A 17,135-nucleotide genomic window follows, 5' to 3' on the forward strand; every position below is an offset into this window, starting at 1 on the left:
CTGGAATGATTAATTTGGCCAACCTAATTACGTTTCTACATGACAAGCAACGAAAATCTAGTTATTCTTCTTGAGGATGATTGTTGTTATTCGAAACAAAACAAGTCATCCTCATGAATGAAATCCCAATACATAAATACCAATAAATTCTAAAAAAAAAAATGTATTATTATGGTTTTGAAATGATAATGGTTAATATTTACATATACACTATCATTCAAAAGTTTAAAGTCTGTAAGATTTTTTAATGTTAATGAAAGAAACTCACCAAGGTTGAATTTATCTGATAAAAATACAGTAAAAACAGTAATATCGTGGAATAATGTTACAGTTAAACAACCATTTTCTATTTGAATATGTGTTGAAATTTAATTTATTCCTGTGATGGTAAAGCTGAATTTTCAGCATAATTACTTCAATTTACAGTGTCACATGACCCTTAAGAAATCATCATAATATGTGACTCTGGACCACAAAACCAGTCATAAGGGTCCATTTTTTTCGGAATAAATAAACTTTCCATTAGAGTATGGTTTGTTAGGATAGGACAATATTTGTCCGAGATACAACTATGTGAAAATCTGGAAGCTGAGAGTGCAAAAAAATCTAAATATTTAGAAAATCACCTTTTAAGTTGTCCAAATGAAGTTCTTTGCAAAGCATATTACTAATCAAAAATTAAGTTTTGATATATTTACGTTAGGAAATTTACTAAATATCTTCATGGAACATGATCTCTACTTAATATCCCAATGATTTTTGGCATAAAAGAAAAATCAATAATTTTGACCCGTACAATGTATTGTTGGCTAGTGCTGCAAATATACCCCAGCGACTTAAGACTGGTTTTGTGCTCCAGGGTTACATATGCTGACTGGCTGGTCAAGAATTATTTCTTATTATTATCAATGTTGAAAACAGTTGTTCGGCTTAATATTTTAGAGGAAACCATGATACATTTCAGGAAAATGTGTTTCAATATAGTATTTTTTCATTTTATTCGTTAATAGCAGAATTAAAAGCTAAATCAATTTAGGAAACACTTGATAAAATGTCACGCTCACTCTAAGTTTATTGTAAATTCATAAGTTTAAATTAAGGAACGGATATTGGAAAAACCTCCTTAGGCTACATCAACACAGTTTTTAATCTAGTTTACTTTTTAAACACCGTTTGTGTGTCTGGAATCACTCACCACATAATAATAGCAACAAGTCGCATGATGGCCTCGTTGAGGGAGTCGAAGAAGTCTCTGAGAGCCTGTCCCTGTTCCTTCATATTCCCAATGATCAAGCCGAAGCACATTGAAAACACCACCAGCCCGAGGGCATTAACCCCGCTGGTGGTGCCCGGGAGAGGGATCACTTCCTCTTGGGCAATCTCCTGGGTGGCGTTAGTTAGGTTGAATATCGAATCGTTTACGATCATCTTCACGTGAATGACCCTCTTGCTATATTGTGTCTTAAACTACAGGAGGAAGAAGAGAAGTAGTTTTAAAAATGAGCAAGAATCTGATCGATTTGGATTGCTAGAATACTTCTACAGAAAGACTCTTTTCAATATTTGTGAAATATGTTTTTTATTTTTTTTAAATCTGGTTGACTGCAGGGTGTCCCTGCGGAGTGTGTCCGGACAGACTGTGAGCCACTGTCAGGCTCTTCAGTGTCATTATCTTGCCATTTCTGTCCCATTATATCTGACTGTGGCACCATTACAGCTCTGCCAAAGCTCTCAGCTGGTCCAAACACAGCTGTGGGTCGAACTCAAGCCAGACTCTCAAAATGCTAAATGGAAAATGTCTATTCCTTACACGCTAAGTTAACTAGCTTGGGCCAGCAGGAGGAGAAATGAAACGTTGTCAAGACTTGTGAACAGTAGTGGTATAATTATAAATTCAAGGCCTCCCAGAAAAACATTTTGGATCCAAGAGTGATACATTTTAAGTTTTTGTCCTTTGAGATATCAACAAGTCTTATCAAATCTAATGATAAATTGACTTCCTGCTGAACAGGGAAACATTAGAATTTCCCCCCAAACTGCTCATGAACTTCATAACCTGGAGCATCTATGACATATATATCTAAATATTATATATCTATGACCGCTTATTCTACGCTATGCACATATATTCTACTCTATGAGAGTCTTTATTCAAATTTTTTTTTCAATTAATAATTGGCAATTAAGTGGTTAATAATTAAGGAATAACCCAATAAAACAAACTTTAACTTCTTCTATGATGCACCTCACATTTTTGTAAATCTTTACCCTCAGAAAAATAAAAAAATAATTCACATCTGTTGGAGAGTACATTTACTTTTAAAGCTTTTTTTGTCACAATTTAGTTACATGAAAATAAAATGTATACAATATTTTATATAAAATTGCAATCAGAAAGAGGATACCAATAGGTGCATACCTGGGAATAGGGTATGGTGTTTAAAGATACATTTACATTCATTCAAGTTTGTTATTTCGGTTTTATTTTAAACCAGACTACCAAAGAGTGGAAAAGAAACTGATTCAGATTCAGAAGCAGCACTTCTTAATAACGGTTCCCAAAATGTCAATGAGCTACACATGCACAGGGCACATTTCTGTTCAGACAAACAGGAAATTCATCTATTTTTATAGTAAGGTGAAATTATGACGAGACGTTTCTGTGGTGAATTATAATGAATGTCTTTTTGTAAGGTACTTACATGACAAGCAACGAAAATCTAGTTATTCTTCTTGAGGATGATTGTTGTTATTCGAAACAAAACAAGTCATCCTCATGAATGAAATCCTAATACATAAATACCAATAAATTCAAAAAACTAAATGTATTATTATGGTTTTGAAATGATAATGGTTAATATTTACATATACACTATCATTCAAAAGTTTAAAGTCTGTAAGATTTTTTAATGTTAATGAAAGAAACTCACCAAGGTTGAATTTATCTGATAAAAATACAGTAAAAACAGTAATATCGTGGAATAATGTTACAGTTAAACAACCATTTTCTATTTGAATATGTGTTGAAATTTAATTTATTCCTGTGATGGTAAAGCTGAATTTTCAGCATAATTACTTCAATTTACAGTGTCACATGACCCTTAAGAAATCATCATAATATGTGACTCTGGACAACAAAACCAGTCATAAGGGTCCATTTTTTTCGGAATAAATAAACTTTCCATTAGAGTATGGTTTGTTAGGATAGGACAATATTTGTCCGAGATACAACTATGTGAAAATCTGGAAGCTGAGAGTGCAAAAAAATCTAAATATTTAGAAAATCACCTTTTAAGTTGTCCAAATGAAGTTCTTTGCAAAGCATATTACTAATCAAAAATTAAGTTTTGATATATTTACGTTAGGAAATTTACTAAATATCTTCATGGAACATGATCTCTACTTAATATCCCAATGATTTTTGGCATAAAAGAAAAATCAATAATTTTGACCCGTACAATGTATTGTTGGCTAGTGCTGCAAATATACCCCAGCGACTTAAGACTGGTTTTGTGCTCCAGGGTTACATATGCTGACTGGCTGGTCAAGAATTATTTCTTATTATTATCAATGTTGAAAACAGTTGTTCGGCTTAATATTTTAGAGGAAACCATGATACATTTCAGGAAAATGTGTTTCAATATAGTATTTTTTCATTTTATTCGTTAATAGCAGAATTAAAAGCTAAATCAATTTAGGAAACACTTGATAAAATGTCACGCTCACTCCTATGACATATATATCTAAATATTATATATCTATGACCGCTTATTCTACGCCATGCACATATATTCTACTCTATGAGAGTCTTTATTCAAATTTTTTTTTTCAATTAATAATTGGCAATTAAGTGGTTAATAATTAAGGAATAACCCAATAAAACAAACTTTAACTTCTTCTATGATGCACCTCACATTTTTGTAAATCTTTACCCTCAGAAAAATAAAAAAATAATTCACATCTGTTGGAGAGTACATTTACTTTTAAAGCTTTTTTTGTCACAATTTAGTTACATGAAAATAAAATGTATACAATATTTTATATAAAATTCAATAAATGTGTTTTTTTTTCTTTTTCTCTTTTTGAAATATTTTTATTTTATTGTATTTTATCTTGTTTTTTTGCAAAGAAACAACATTGTGTTACAGGGAAATACCTTTTTGAATACCTTTTTAAGAATTAAATTTTTATTTTATTTTAGTAATGAAGATTTTAGCCAAGAAAATGTTGTTCTTTTTTTTTTACCATTGCTTTCATAATGTGTGCAACAGAGAGAGATATTATTTAATAAATCTTTATGATTATCTAAGATGGTATTTAAAAAAAAAACAATTTTGAATAATAGGATCATGTGAAAAACATTCTCACCTGTTGAGTGCAGGCCTGAACCAGATTAGGAGGAAACATGTTTCTGCAAAAGAGTTTATATAATGAATAAAGTCACTGGTTCATATCAGTATTTCGGAGAAACCAATGGACTACACCTGTCCATTACCTGATGAGGTCGAGGAAGGCATCGGCTGGGCTGACCTGCTCGATTTTCTGCTGTTTAGTGAATTCATCCTTTGAGCCTTTACCCGGGTGGATAATCAGAACCATAATGATGCCGATGAACACTGCGATGAAAGTGGTGGTCATATAGTATATGACTGCACGCATGCCCATCTTTCCAGAGGCGCGACTGTCCAATGCCGCCATGCCTAGACCGAAAGAATTAGAATTTAGCATTTTTTTCTATGAGAATGAATCCAAATCATATTTGAATAAACACTTGGTTACACATACCATCATTGCTGAGAAGACCAGGGGGCTGTTTCCCCCAAAAGCATCGTAAGTTGATCGTAGCTCCATTGGTTTCAATGGGTCTACGATGTACTCAATGCTTTTGGGAAACGCAGCCCAGGTCTTGTACCAATACTTAAATGCAAAAATCTCACCAGAATTTGTACAGACATGAAGATATGTGGTGGTTGTGAAAGACAAAAGATTCAAGACTTAATCTTCACTTAGCTGAAAAGTACTATATCGCTTGACTTTAAAAGTCTCTTAGGATTAATTGCAATCATTGTAGAAGTCAATGGAGCAAAAAGACTTTGACTTGCCAAAACAAATTAAGGTTTGAATTTGGAACAAGTCAGGGGCCTTTCTGCAGCCCTGATCCCCAGAGCAGAAAGAGAAAGCAGCCATTGTTTGGTCCTCTCGTCCTCCTGGGGGCCCAAACTTCAGCATCTTTTAAAGTTCAGCCTCTCACGTCACAATTTCCTCTGTTCATACTCCATCTCTCTCAACCATACTCTCTCACTCTCTTGATCTGCATTCGTTCATCTCTTTCACTCTCGGACAGGCCTGGGAAATTCCTCCACCTGCCCGTGTTTCAGCGGTCATGCCACCCTCTCTATGTCTCCACAGCAACAGCAAACAGTCTCCCAATGCACTTGTATCAGACTAAAGAAATGACTCATGTTGTGCAGTTACAAAGAAGTGAATAAACAAAACAGCCCCCTCTCACACCCAAGTGTGCCACAATTACAGAATAAAATGCCCAACAAATAATAACAATAATTATTTTGTTATTCATTTTATATTTAATTTAATTCATTATTATTATTACTAACCAATCAGAGTTTGAGTCTGAAGGAAGTTCTCTCATTCCTTTATGTGTATGAAGTGAAGCAGCAGGGGTAGGAGGGACTGAACTCATCTTTACAACCTCTGCCTCATTCTCACTGCCACTAACAGCAAACAGTCTCCCAATGCACTTGTATCAGACTAAAGAAATGACTCATGTTGTGCAGTTACAAAGAAGTGAATAAACAAAACAGCCCCCTCTCACACCCAAGTGTGCCACAATTACAGAATAAAATGCCCAACAAATAATAACAATAATAATTATTTTGTTATTCATTTTATTTTATATTTAATTTAATTCATTATTATTATTACTAACCAATCAGAGTTTGAGTCTGAAGGAAGTTCTCTCATTCCTTTATGTGTATGAAGTGAAGCAGCAGTAGGAGGGACTGAACTCATCTTTACAACCTCTGCCTCATTCTCACTGCCACTTTTAATAGAAGCACAAAGAGGTCACTGTCTACAAACCAGAAAATGGTGCCCAGCGTAATGCTTTGCTTCACAGAGGCACAGCTGTAACACCTGTTTCCGTGAAAGTTGCTACTACTTTTGAGTGTTTGATGAGATCTGAACAAAAAAAACAAGGAGACTTCATTGCTGTTCTATCAGCTCCATGTTAACTCTTTTCCCTCCAACATTTTTGAAAAAAGTAGCCAGCCACCGCCAGCAATTTTGATGGTTTTCATTCAAATTTGATGGCCTCCAGTATATTTTGCTGTATGAATATTTGAATATGCAATACACCAAAATAAAGATCAGAGCCTCTACTTTTAAACAAAAAAAATCTGTTTTATTCTAGCTTAATGTAGAATATTCTAGCTTGAATATAGTTAGGTTTCATAAAAAATGCAATATTTGAACAAAAAGGTGAGAAAAATCTAATTTTTATCAAAAACTACATCGGGATAATATTCAGTACGATTATCAAAGCATAAATCCAGTTAATGGCTTCCATCAATACCTCCAAAGCTTGCAGAGACATATACCACTTCCTGGATCAACATTTTACTCTGTAACATTATGCAGTTTTCATTTATATGCTGTCTATTGCTGATGATCGCATTATTTTTCATATGCATGTTTACATAAGAGATCGCAAGTTTCTCGGTTCTGTTCAGGTGTGATTTTGTTCGGGAGGTTTTGTACTCGTTCAGAAGATGCGTAATAGCGCCCCCGAGCGTATAACAGTGAAAACACGAAAAGCCGTAAAAACTCGTCTTTGGCGGGGAAGCGTTTTCTTGTAAAAGACTAGATAACTCATCAATGGCGGGGAAAGAGTTAAGTCTTTCTGTGTCACTAATTGTCTTATACCCATACATTGACTTTATGCATTGAATTCTGAGGCCTTTTAAATCTTGAGCTGCTTTGTGTCATTAATTGGCCACTAATTTCCTTCCTTATCCCTCTGTTCATACTCTGTCTCTCTCGACCATACTTCTCTCTCTTGATCAGCATTCGTTCATCTCTCTTTCTCTCGGACAGGCCTGGGAAATTCCTCCACCTGCCCGTGTTTCAGCGGTCATGCCACCCTCTCTATGTCTCCACAGCAACAGCAAACAGTCTCCCAATGCACTTGTATCAGACTAAAGAAATGACTCATGTTGTGCAGTTACAAAGAAGTGAATAAACAAAACAGCCCCCTCTCACACCCAAGTGTGCCACAATTACAGAATAAAATGCCCAACAAATAATAACAATAATTATTTTGTTATTCATTTTATATTTAATTTAATTCATTATTATTATTACTAACCAATCAGAGTTTGAGTCTGAAGGAAGTTCTCTCATTCCTTTATGTGTATGAAGTGAAGCAGCAGGGGTAGGAGGGACTGAACTCATCTTTACAACCTCTGCCTCATTCTCACTGCCACTTTTAATAGAAGCACAAAGAGGTCACTGTCTACAAACCAGAAAATGGTGCCCAGCGTAATGCTTTGCTTCACAGAGGCACAGCTGTAACACCTGTTTCCGTGAAAGTTGCTACTACTTTTGAGTGTTTGATGAGATCTGAACAAAAAAAACAAGGAGACTTCATTGCTGTTCTATCAGCTCCATGTTAACTCTTTTCCCTCCAACATTTTTGAAAAAAGTAGCCAGCCACCGCCAGCAATTTTGATGGTTTTCATTCAAATTTGATGGCCTCCAGTATATTTTGCTGTATGAATATTTGAATATGCAATACACCAAAATAAAGATCAGAGCCTCTACTTTTAAACAAAAAAAATCTGTTTTATTCTAGCTTAATGTAGAATATTCTAGCTTGAATATAGTTAGGTTTCATAAAAAATGCAATATTTGAACAAAAAGGTGAGAAAAATCTAATTTTTATCAAAAACTACATCGGGATAATATTCAGTACGATTATCAAAGCATAAATCCAGTTAATGGCTTCCATCAATACCTCCAAAGCTTGCAGAGACATATACCACTTCCTGGATCAACATTTTACTCTGTAACATTATGCAGTTTTCATTTATATGCTGTCTATTGCTGATGATCGCATTATTTTTCATATGCATGTTTACATAAGAGATCGCAAGTTTCTCGGTTCTGTTCAGGTGTGATTTTGTTCGGGAGGTTTTGTACTCGTTCAGAAGATGCGTAATAGCGCCCCCGAGCGTATAACAGTGAAAACACGAAAAGCCGTAAAAACTCGTCTTTGGCGGGGAAGCGTTTTCTTGTAAAAGACGAGATAACTCATCAATGGCGGGGAAAGAGTTAAGTCTTTCTGTGTCACTAATTGTCTTATACCCATACATTGACTTTATGCATTGAATTCTGAGGCCTTTTAAATCTTGAGCTGCTTTGTGTCATTAATTGGCCACTAATTTCCTTCCTTTCCATGCTTCTTTTTATCCCTTTTCTCTTTCACATCCTATAGAATTAGTTTAAAAGTCCAGCCACTCCCTCAATTTCAAATTCATGTCATTCTCATTCTATTAATGACTTGATTTTACTATGTCCTCACATCACTGTTTTGCTTTTTCATTATAAGCATGTCAATTAAATTCTCAGGGCCTGGGACAACATTTTTATAGATGGATCCCATTAGCCCAAACTCAAAGAGCAGCTAGACTACTGAGGATTTCATTGGACCCTCTTAATCATTTGGCCTGTGCCAGTTGCTCCACCCCTTTTTCTTCTATACTTTCCATAAAGAGTTCAGATTTTCAGTTAAGACTTATGACTTAAGTTCCCAGTTATTGCTGTAGATTGCTGTAACATATTTAATTTAAAATCTGCAGTCAAACTGTTGCATGACACATTTTTGGCAAAAAAAAAAAAAATTATCAAAACAATAAAATATCGTACCTGTAATCAAACTTGAGACAAGAAGGGGAAGCACTAGCATCTGCAGCATACGCATCAATAGCTCACCAGGAAAGGAGAAATACTTCACTTCTCTGTATGACATTTTATATGGCCTCAAAGCAAAACCCAGCAAGATACCTGGAAAAAAATAAGCATTTCAGATGCACAGATCTGTTGAAAACTCTTTTCTGTCATAAATCAAAAGGCATCCATTGTCAAAATAATGTTTGGCTTTACAGCAAACTGGTGGTAGGTTGTACAGTAGATTTGTGTCCTTGACCAAGACACTAACTTCAGGTTAGATTACTTCTTTAGATGGTTAGAGTAAACTTTCATACTTGAAAACTTAAACTGAAAAATAATTTCACTAAACCAGGTGCACTGACCAAAGACCACAGCTCCAACGGTGAGGAGCACAAAAGCATTTCTTCTCAGAAAGCTCTTTACGTCATCTTTAGTGATGTCCTCCACTTTCTTCCTCGCCTTTAGGGAACGCAGGTGAATTCCCTCTCGGATCTGCTGCACGCGATTGCGCGACCGCGGCTTCTCCCCGGTGCTTTTGGTCATGCTGGCGGTGTCACTCAACACACTCCGATCAAACTAGCTGGGCTGAACCGGTGACCCAAAAGAGACTCTACACAAGAAGAAGAAAAAAATGAGACAAACTCTATCTAGCACATCCACTGATCTAAATCACAAATCCTTGAGTTAAAATTTAAAGGGAAAGACAGCAAAAAATTATGGAAAACCAAAATGCAACCTAAAAAAAATGCAGTAGTGTAATTCATTGGAAATAACTTCATTAATAAGCATAAATAATTCGAAGCATATTTTAAAATATATGATAAATGCAAGGACATTCCACGTAAATGGCAGGTTTTTTTATTACTGAAATAAATATATTTATAATTTAAACTATATAACATGCAATTCAATTACTGAAATAAATTTTTTTTTGAAATGATTAGGTAATCTAGTTAAAATTATGTAAATGAATTTTTATTACTAAAAACTAAAAAAAGAAATATATTCATACACACTTTTTAAATATATATGATATACAATTATATTATGCAAATGAAAGCTTTTTTATTATTATATATTGCATTTTATAGGCAACTAAATTTCATGTCAATTTAAGTTTTTTACTCTACAAATGACAAATGAATTTATAAGACCTACAGTTATTTGCTCTTGTAGCTGACGTTCACCAATTCAGTGTGAACCACATAAATCTCTGTGTATTTAAATTCTACAGAATGCAAATACTGTCATTTATAATAATTAAATCTGATTTCCAGGTTAATGGTGCTCAGCCCCCCCCCCCAAAAAAGCTCCATAGCTACAAGTATCTGAGAGAAGAGCTGCTTACCTGCTTCCAGTGAGCTCTTGTGCTGAGAGATGCCCTGAGTGATCAGAGTTAGCCAGTCTGTGCTGGGAATTTAATAACCTTCCACCAGTAAGAAGCTCCTGATGCTCAGGATCTCAGAAGGGGAGGAGCTTGCTAACTCCAAATAGGAGATGCTCAAGACACTTCAAAGGGGGGCCCAGGGGTGGTACAGTACATGATGGAATGACAGGAGGGTTCTTGCTTGATTCTCACATTAAAATAAATGAAACTGTTAGAATATACCAATTAAAAAAAGGTTTCAAAGGCTAATTAACGTCACTCCGATGCTAATTTTGTACAAATGCTGTCAACTTTCCGAGCTTTCTTTGAGGGCACACATGAGGTGAACCCCAGTCGTGTTTCTGTGACATCCAACGCTAAGCGTTCAGAACTCACGTCGTGTTTGACATTTAATCCTGAGAGACGGTTTCAATGGTTGAGAACGAACTCGTTCTGTGATTTGGAGGGCGAGGAATAACGCTCTCGGCAGGTCTTTGGACTCTTCAGATGACACTCGTGATGGACTTCCTGTGGGGTGAGCGTTCTTTCTCTCACACACACACCTCTCTCCCACAGGCCCCACAAACAGTCTGTGTCATTTACATTTGGAGTGATTTATACCAATTAAATGGTTTGTCACACCAGGTGACAAAATATTTTGGACATATTTTATCAGAGCTGTTGCTTGCTAACTCCAAATAGGAGATGCTCAAGACACTTCAAAGGGGGGCCCAGTGGTGGTACAGTACATGATGGAATGACAGGAGGGTTCTTGCTTGATTCTCACATTAAAATAAATGAAACTGTTAGAATATACCAATTAAAAAAAGGTTTCAAAGGCTAATTAACGTCACTCCGATGCTAATTTTGTACTAATGCTGTCAACTTTCCGAGCTTTCTTTGAGGGCACACATGAGGTGAACCCCAGTCGTGTTTCTGTGACATCCAACGCTAAGCGTTCAGAATTCACGTCGTGTTTGACATTTAATCCTGAGAGACGGTTTCAATGGTTGAGAACGAACTCGTTCTGTGATTTGGAGGGCGAGGAATAACGCTCTCGGCAGGTCTTTGGACTCTTCAGATGACACTCGTGATGGACTTCCTGTGGGGTGAGCGTTCTTTCTCTCACACACACACACCTCTCTCCCACAGGCCCCACAAACAGTCTGTGTCATTTACATTTGGAGTGATTTATACCAATTAAATGGTTTGTCACACCAGGTGACCAAATATTTTGGACATATTTTATCAGAGGTGTTAAGATTACCTAAGAACCATACTTGAGTAAAAGTACAGATACCTTACAGTGAAAATGACTCCACTAACGTTACAAGTCACCAATTCCAAAACAACTTGAGTAAAAGTCTTAGAGTATCTGATTTTAACTGTACCCAAGTATTTGACTTACACTAAATATAGGCTCAAAGATGCACTAGTCAAGGAGACATGCCAGTGAAAAACTGTATCGTTGTGGAGAGAAGCTGGGGAAAACGGGCAGAGGCAAGGATCTATGTGCAGGTATTTAATGGAAAAGCTAGAACAAACAATAAACCAAAGGTAACAAAAAAAAACCAGAACGACTGGCAAAAAGACAACCATTATATATCACAAAAAACTAAAGAAAAACTAGGGCTATATATACACAGGGGGCTAACAAGCTTAACAAGATAATACACACCTGGGGAGACTAATTAAGGGGAACCAATGAACAAACGGACTACAAACTGACTACAAACACCACGGGAGACAGGAAGTGACATAAAAGTCCAGGGCAAGGCACAGAGAGCATGAAACACAAACAGGAAAGAGTTGATTTGTGAGGAGAGCAATCACGTTTATTTTCTAAAACCAAAAGAAAACTGAACACCTCAAAATTACAAAAAAAAAATATATATCTTTCCAAAAGTTCTCTTCAGTATAATGAATAAATAAAATAATGTGAAGTAAAATTAAAAAGCTATAAATAAAATAATGTGAAGTAAAATTAAAAAGCCGAAGCCTTCTTGCAGTGGATGTGTTGGTTTGGGCCTCATTGCCGGCTGCAGTCATGTCCTCATCTCATTTATAAAACACCTCTGATTCACAAATACTTGCTAAGTCACATAAAGTAGCCTTGTTGAAAAGTTTGGGTGAGTAAGGGCAAAACGCACAAGATGCAGTACTTTCAGTGACCTGTAATAGGCAATATCACGTCTTTTGTAGCAGAAATAAAGTGCTGCAGAAAAAGCTAGGTCCATGCGAAATGTAATGTGTAACGGCAACACTCATTTCAAATGTAGTGGAGTAAAGAGTAAAAGTTGCTAATATCTTTGATACTCAGTACAACTACAAAGTACTCAAAAAGATACTCAAATACAGTAACTAATTACATTTACTCCAATAGTTTACACCTCTGTATTTTATTCTATTGGATTGCACAGTGCAGCAAATATAACATCAAGGCTACAAATATAAATAAAATAGCATCTAATATTTTAAACCTAATTGCCTTAAAATATTTTATTTTATTGCACAATAACTATAAATATAGGGTGACAAACAGCCTATAAAATATTTTGGACACGTTTTTCATCAAATATTTTATTTTATATAAAAGTAAGATTTTAATGCAGGCTGCATTTATTTAATCAAAAATACAGTAAAAACAGTAATACTGTAAATTCTATTTTAATATTTTTAAAATGTAAAATACTCCTGTGATGCGAAGCTGAATTTTCAGCTTAATTACTCCAGTCTTCAGTGTCACATGATCCTTCAGAAATCATTCTAATATGCTGATTCGGTGGTGCTTAATAATCGTATTTGTATTATTATCGCAGTTGAAAACAGCTTCATATTTTTGTGGATTTTTTAAAACAAAAAAGTTCATAAGAACAGCGTTTATTTGAAACGTATATATTTTGCAACACGTTCGATGAATAAAAGCATTCATTTCTATATAAAGGAAATCTTTTTGAATGGTAGTGTAGTTGTTTTCGCCGCGTTTGCGATATTGTGAATTATAGCTGGTCTGGAGTGTTGAATTGACCAATCAGCATCCAGGCCTGAAACTATCCATTTTATGGTGTCATTTTTATTTGATTGCTCGTTGACCCAGAGGCATATGAAGGTTTTACATGTATCTCCAGGCCTGAGTTCATGTGAATGAGGTTATGATGTAGGCCTAGGTCTCTGTCCTTTCTCAGAATAAGTTGGTCCTCTTCACTGGGCTCTTGGAATGTCTCTGCTTTTGTCCGGTCTCTGTGAGAGTAATCATAAACAGTGCTCGACTTGAATGTGTAATTTGGACCAAACACTTCCAGACCAGTAACCCCCCTCTTCCCCATCACCCACCCGTTCCCTCTCTCTTCCCGGCAGACAAAAGAGATGAAGCACAAAAGACGCTTTCAGCCTTTCTGCTTACAGTTTTGAAGACTGGTAGATTTTGGGGAAGCAGGGCAGTTGGGTGAGTGCACTGGGTTCCCAGAACTTGTTGAGTCTGAGAGTTTGGATGGAGTAGAATAGAGCCACAGCGCCTGAAGGTATTGGTTTTACAGTCCATATGAAACAGCTGAACTCACTCAAAGCATCTGATATCACTTGTTTCATGCACATTTTCTCTTGACGTTCACCCATAAACTTTAAAGAGCCAGTGAAAAACTATAAAGGGCATCTTTAATTTCTAAATTATTGTTATAAATATTTTTAAAGAAGATTTTATGAATAAATTACTGCAGAAAATGTAAGTGTGTGCATATATCTGGAGATCTAAAATCCCCCAAGAGATCAAAAAACACACAAATGGCATTTGAGCATTTAGCAGATGCTTTTATGTTGAGCAACAACTTATTTTATCAAGATCTATTTCCTTTTTTTTGCATGATAACTTATTCTCTTGATTCTCTAGATCAAGAAACTAGATTACCTAAATATTACTACTTGTATTTATTTATTTATTACACATTTTATTTCATACATTTTATTTTATTTTATTTATTTAACTATACATTTAATTCAAAAAATGTTTTGGGGAGATCCTGCATCTCTGCACTTAGTTACAAAATGTATTTATTTATTTATTTAAATATGTAATATTTCATACAAATATTTTATTTCATATATGGTGATTTCATTTAATTTTATTTAACTATTAAATTAACAAAATATATTTCTTGAAGATCCTGCATCTCTACACTTTGTTCCAAAATTAATTTATTAATTACTATTTTCTTTAATTCATTAATGTATTTATTTATTTAAATACAAATGTATTTATACATTTTATTTAAATAAATACAAATATTTTATTTCATAAATGTTATTTTAATTAATTAATAATTTTCTATTTATTTATATTTGCCTTAATACATTTTAATACAAATATTTTATTTTAGAAAAAATTCTCAGAGTTCCTGAGTCTCTACAATTTGTTCTAAAAATCTTCAAAAATTCTTTCAAAATGTTAAATTGAACAAAATACAATTTTTCAGGATCTAATCAAATGCCAAAACCTTGGTATTGCTGGTAAGCTACAAGAAATGATTGTAGAAACTATTGATATACAGTAAGAGAGCTAGTATGTGGTTCTATTCGTCTGAAAGTCTACATGATAGATGTGTGAGACCTACTAGGGTCTTTACTCAGAAGAAAAAAATCTCAGTTTGTTCTCCATTCAGTCGCATTACTGTCTAGGAGAAAGAAAAAAAATCTATAAATGTTTTCTTTTTAAATGTATTTTAAAACACCATTTTATTCACCATTAGACAAAAAAAAGTGGGCTATAATCTATCGCTGACATAAGATAAAAGTGTCAGGATGACAGAAGGAAGGGTTTTCCAGCGTCTCTGTGAGCTGAGGGGCTTTTAGAGACCCACTGTGATGAGCAAACTCAGTGTGTCTGCCGGCATCAATGGCTTATCACCCAGCAACCATTCAAGCCATTAGCAGAGATTCTGCTCATTCACCATGCATTCAGCAGGTCCGCAGGGATGCCGCTTTGTGCAAAGAGGCTCTTTGCCCTCACAAAATTAAACTTCATATAGAAAAAACACCATAATCAAAATGGAAGCAGGAAGAGAATAATCCATATATGTCACTGTGTCTTTATTTATGAGAGTTTTATGCAAAATACTTGCTCAAAGAGTGGTTCTGTGGTCGAATGTGTTTACAGTTTTACACTAATCTAATGCCATTTCATTTGGAGTTTGGATTAATTTGGAAAACAATTTGTTTGCATTATTCTTTCTGTCTTGAAAACAAAATAGATTAATTCAATATATTTTCTGTACTTTTTTATTTAGTTAGTTCAATGTAATTTAATTTGAATACATTTAAGAAATGTTATTTTATAATGGTTTAAATGTTATTTCTAATTATTTAAATAAAAAATAATTTTCTCTACTATCCGCGGCCAATATCTGAATATACACTGATCCAAAAATGAATCATCTTTGGCATAATATTTTATTTTCCAGAGAACAAACTAGATTAAAATCAATATTTTCTATATTATATTTTTATTCTTTGAATAAAATTTTATAAAATGAATTTTAATACATTTTAGACTTCATGTTTTTAAATAAATGTTATTTTAATTTTTATAATTTCATTTTTAATTTTAATGAAATTATAAAAAATACATATTTTTCCCTAACCCTATCTGAGGCCAGTTAATATCTGAATATACACAGATCACAAAAATTAATCATTTTACATAATACTTTATCCTCCTGAGAACAAACTAGATTAACTCAAATTTAACTACATTTCAATTTATTTTAATATGTTATTTATTGCAAAATTATTCGAATAAATTCTAATAAACTTACTTTTTTTATAAATGTTAATTTTTGTGTTTAAATAAAAATGTATTTTCTCCACTATCTGAAGCCAGTTAATATCTAAATATATACAGATCCAAAAAATGAATAATTTGGCAAAACTTTACACACCTGAAATCAAACTAGATTAACTAAATATAAAAAACATTTAAATGTTTATGTATTTATTAATTTTATTTATTTATACATTTGAAGACAAATATTTTATGTGTATATATATATATATAAATATTTAAATTAAAAAAATTTAATTATTTATTTTATTTTTAAATTTAATGAAATGGAACTCCTGTGGTTCATTCAGAGGGCAAAAGTGAATTTCCAGGCCTGTGATTCTGGTGAATTTGATTGAACATTTCCCTCTTCACATGACCTCAGGATGACCTCACTGTGACCATGAGCAATCACTCCCCCATAACCATATTCACACCATGTTGTTCAAAGAAAGAAAGTCACTCTGAAAGCATGGAGCTGGCTGTTTTTTTCCAAGGCCGTTTGGGGAACAGAATCAAAAGGAGACAAAAGACACTTCCGAATTCACACACTTGGGAGTGGTTCATCGTATATTGAGCAGTCAGCTTCAAAAGGAACTAAAGACGTTAACGGCACTAATATGAAGTAGATCCACCTTAATGAAGTAAAAATATATATATAAATATTTAAATTAAAAAAATTTAATTATTTATTTTATTTTTAAATTTAATGAAATGGAACTCCTGTGGTTCATTCAGAGGGCAAAAGTGAATTTCCAGGCCTGTGATTCTGGTGAATTTGATTGAACATTTCCCTCTTCACATGACCTCAGGATGACCTCACTGTGACCATGAGCAATCACTCCCCCATAACCATATTCACACCATGTTGTTCAAAGAAAGAAAGTCACTCTGAAAGCATGGAGCTGGCTGTTTTTTTCCAAGGCCGTTTGGGGAACAGAATCAAAAGGAGACAAAAGACACTTCCGAATTCACACACTTGGGAGTGGT

General features: G+C 34.2%; 1 protein-coding gene across 1 annotated transcript; it reads right to left on the bottom strand.

Moving 5' to 3' along the window:
* Positions 1-1,171: 1,171 nt before the first annotated feature.
* On the bottom strand, positions 1,172-10,466 carry LOC107583342 (excitatory amino acid transporter 1-like). The gene is made up of 6 exons (XM_016269518.1): positions 10,316-10,466; positions 9,330-9,577; positions 8,944-9,081; positions 4,496-4,700; positions 4,369-4,411; positions 1,172-1,467 (listed from the first exon to the last, which is right to left on the bottom strand). The coding sequence occupies exons 2-6, from the start codon at positions 9,508-9,510 to the stop codon at positions 1,192-1,194; spliced, it is 843 nt and encodes a 280-aa protein (XP_016125004.1). The 5' UTR covers positions 9,511-9,577; positions 10,316-10,466; the 3' UTR covers positions 1,172-1,191.
* Positions 10,467-17,135: the final 6,669 nt, after the last annotated feature.

Source organism: Sinocyclocheilus grahami, unplaced genomic scaffold, assembly GCF_001515645.1.
Source record: "Sinocyclocheilus grahami isolate Dianchi unplaced genomic scaffold, SAMN03320097.WGS_v1.1 scaffold53.1, whole genome shotgun sequence".
In the NCBI taxonomy this organism is placed as follows: domain Eukaryota; kingdom Metazoa; phylum Chordata; class Actinopteri; order Cypriniformes; family Cyprinidae; genus Sinocyclocheilus; species Sinocyclocheilus grahami.

What these genes read in the sequence shown, in the direction of transcription:
- LOC107583342 (XM_016269518.1), bottom strand. Translation starts at nt 9,510, where the DNA reads ATGACCAAAAGCACCGGGGAGAAGCCGCGGTCGCGCAATCGCGTGCAG. An exon ending in CGTTGGAGCTGTGGTCTTTG is followed by an intron (nt 9,082 to 9,329) that starts GTCAGTGCACCT and finishes ATTTTTTTCCAG; the next exon opens with GTATCTTGCTGGGTTTTGCT. An exon ending in TTCAGGCCTGCACTCAACAG is followed by an intron (nt 1,468 to 4,368) that starts GTGAGAATGTTT and finishes TTCCTCCTGTAG; the next exon opens with TTTAAGACACAATATAGCAA.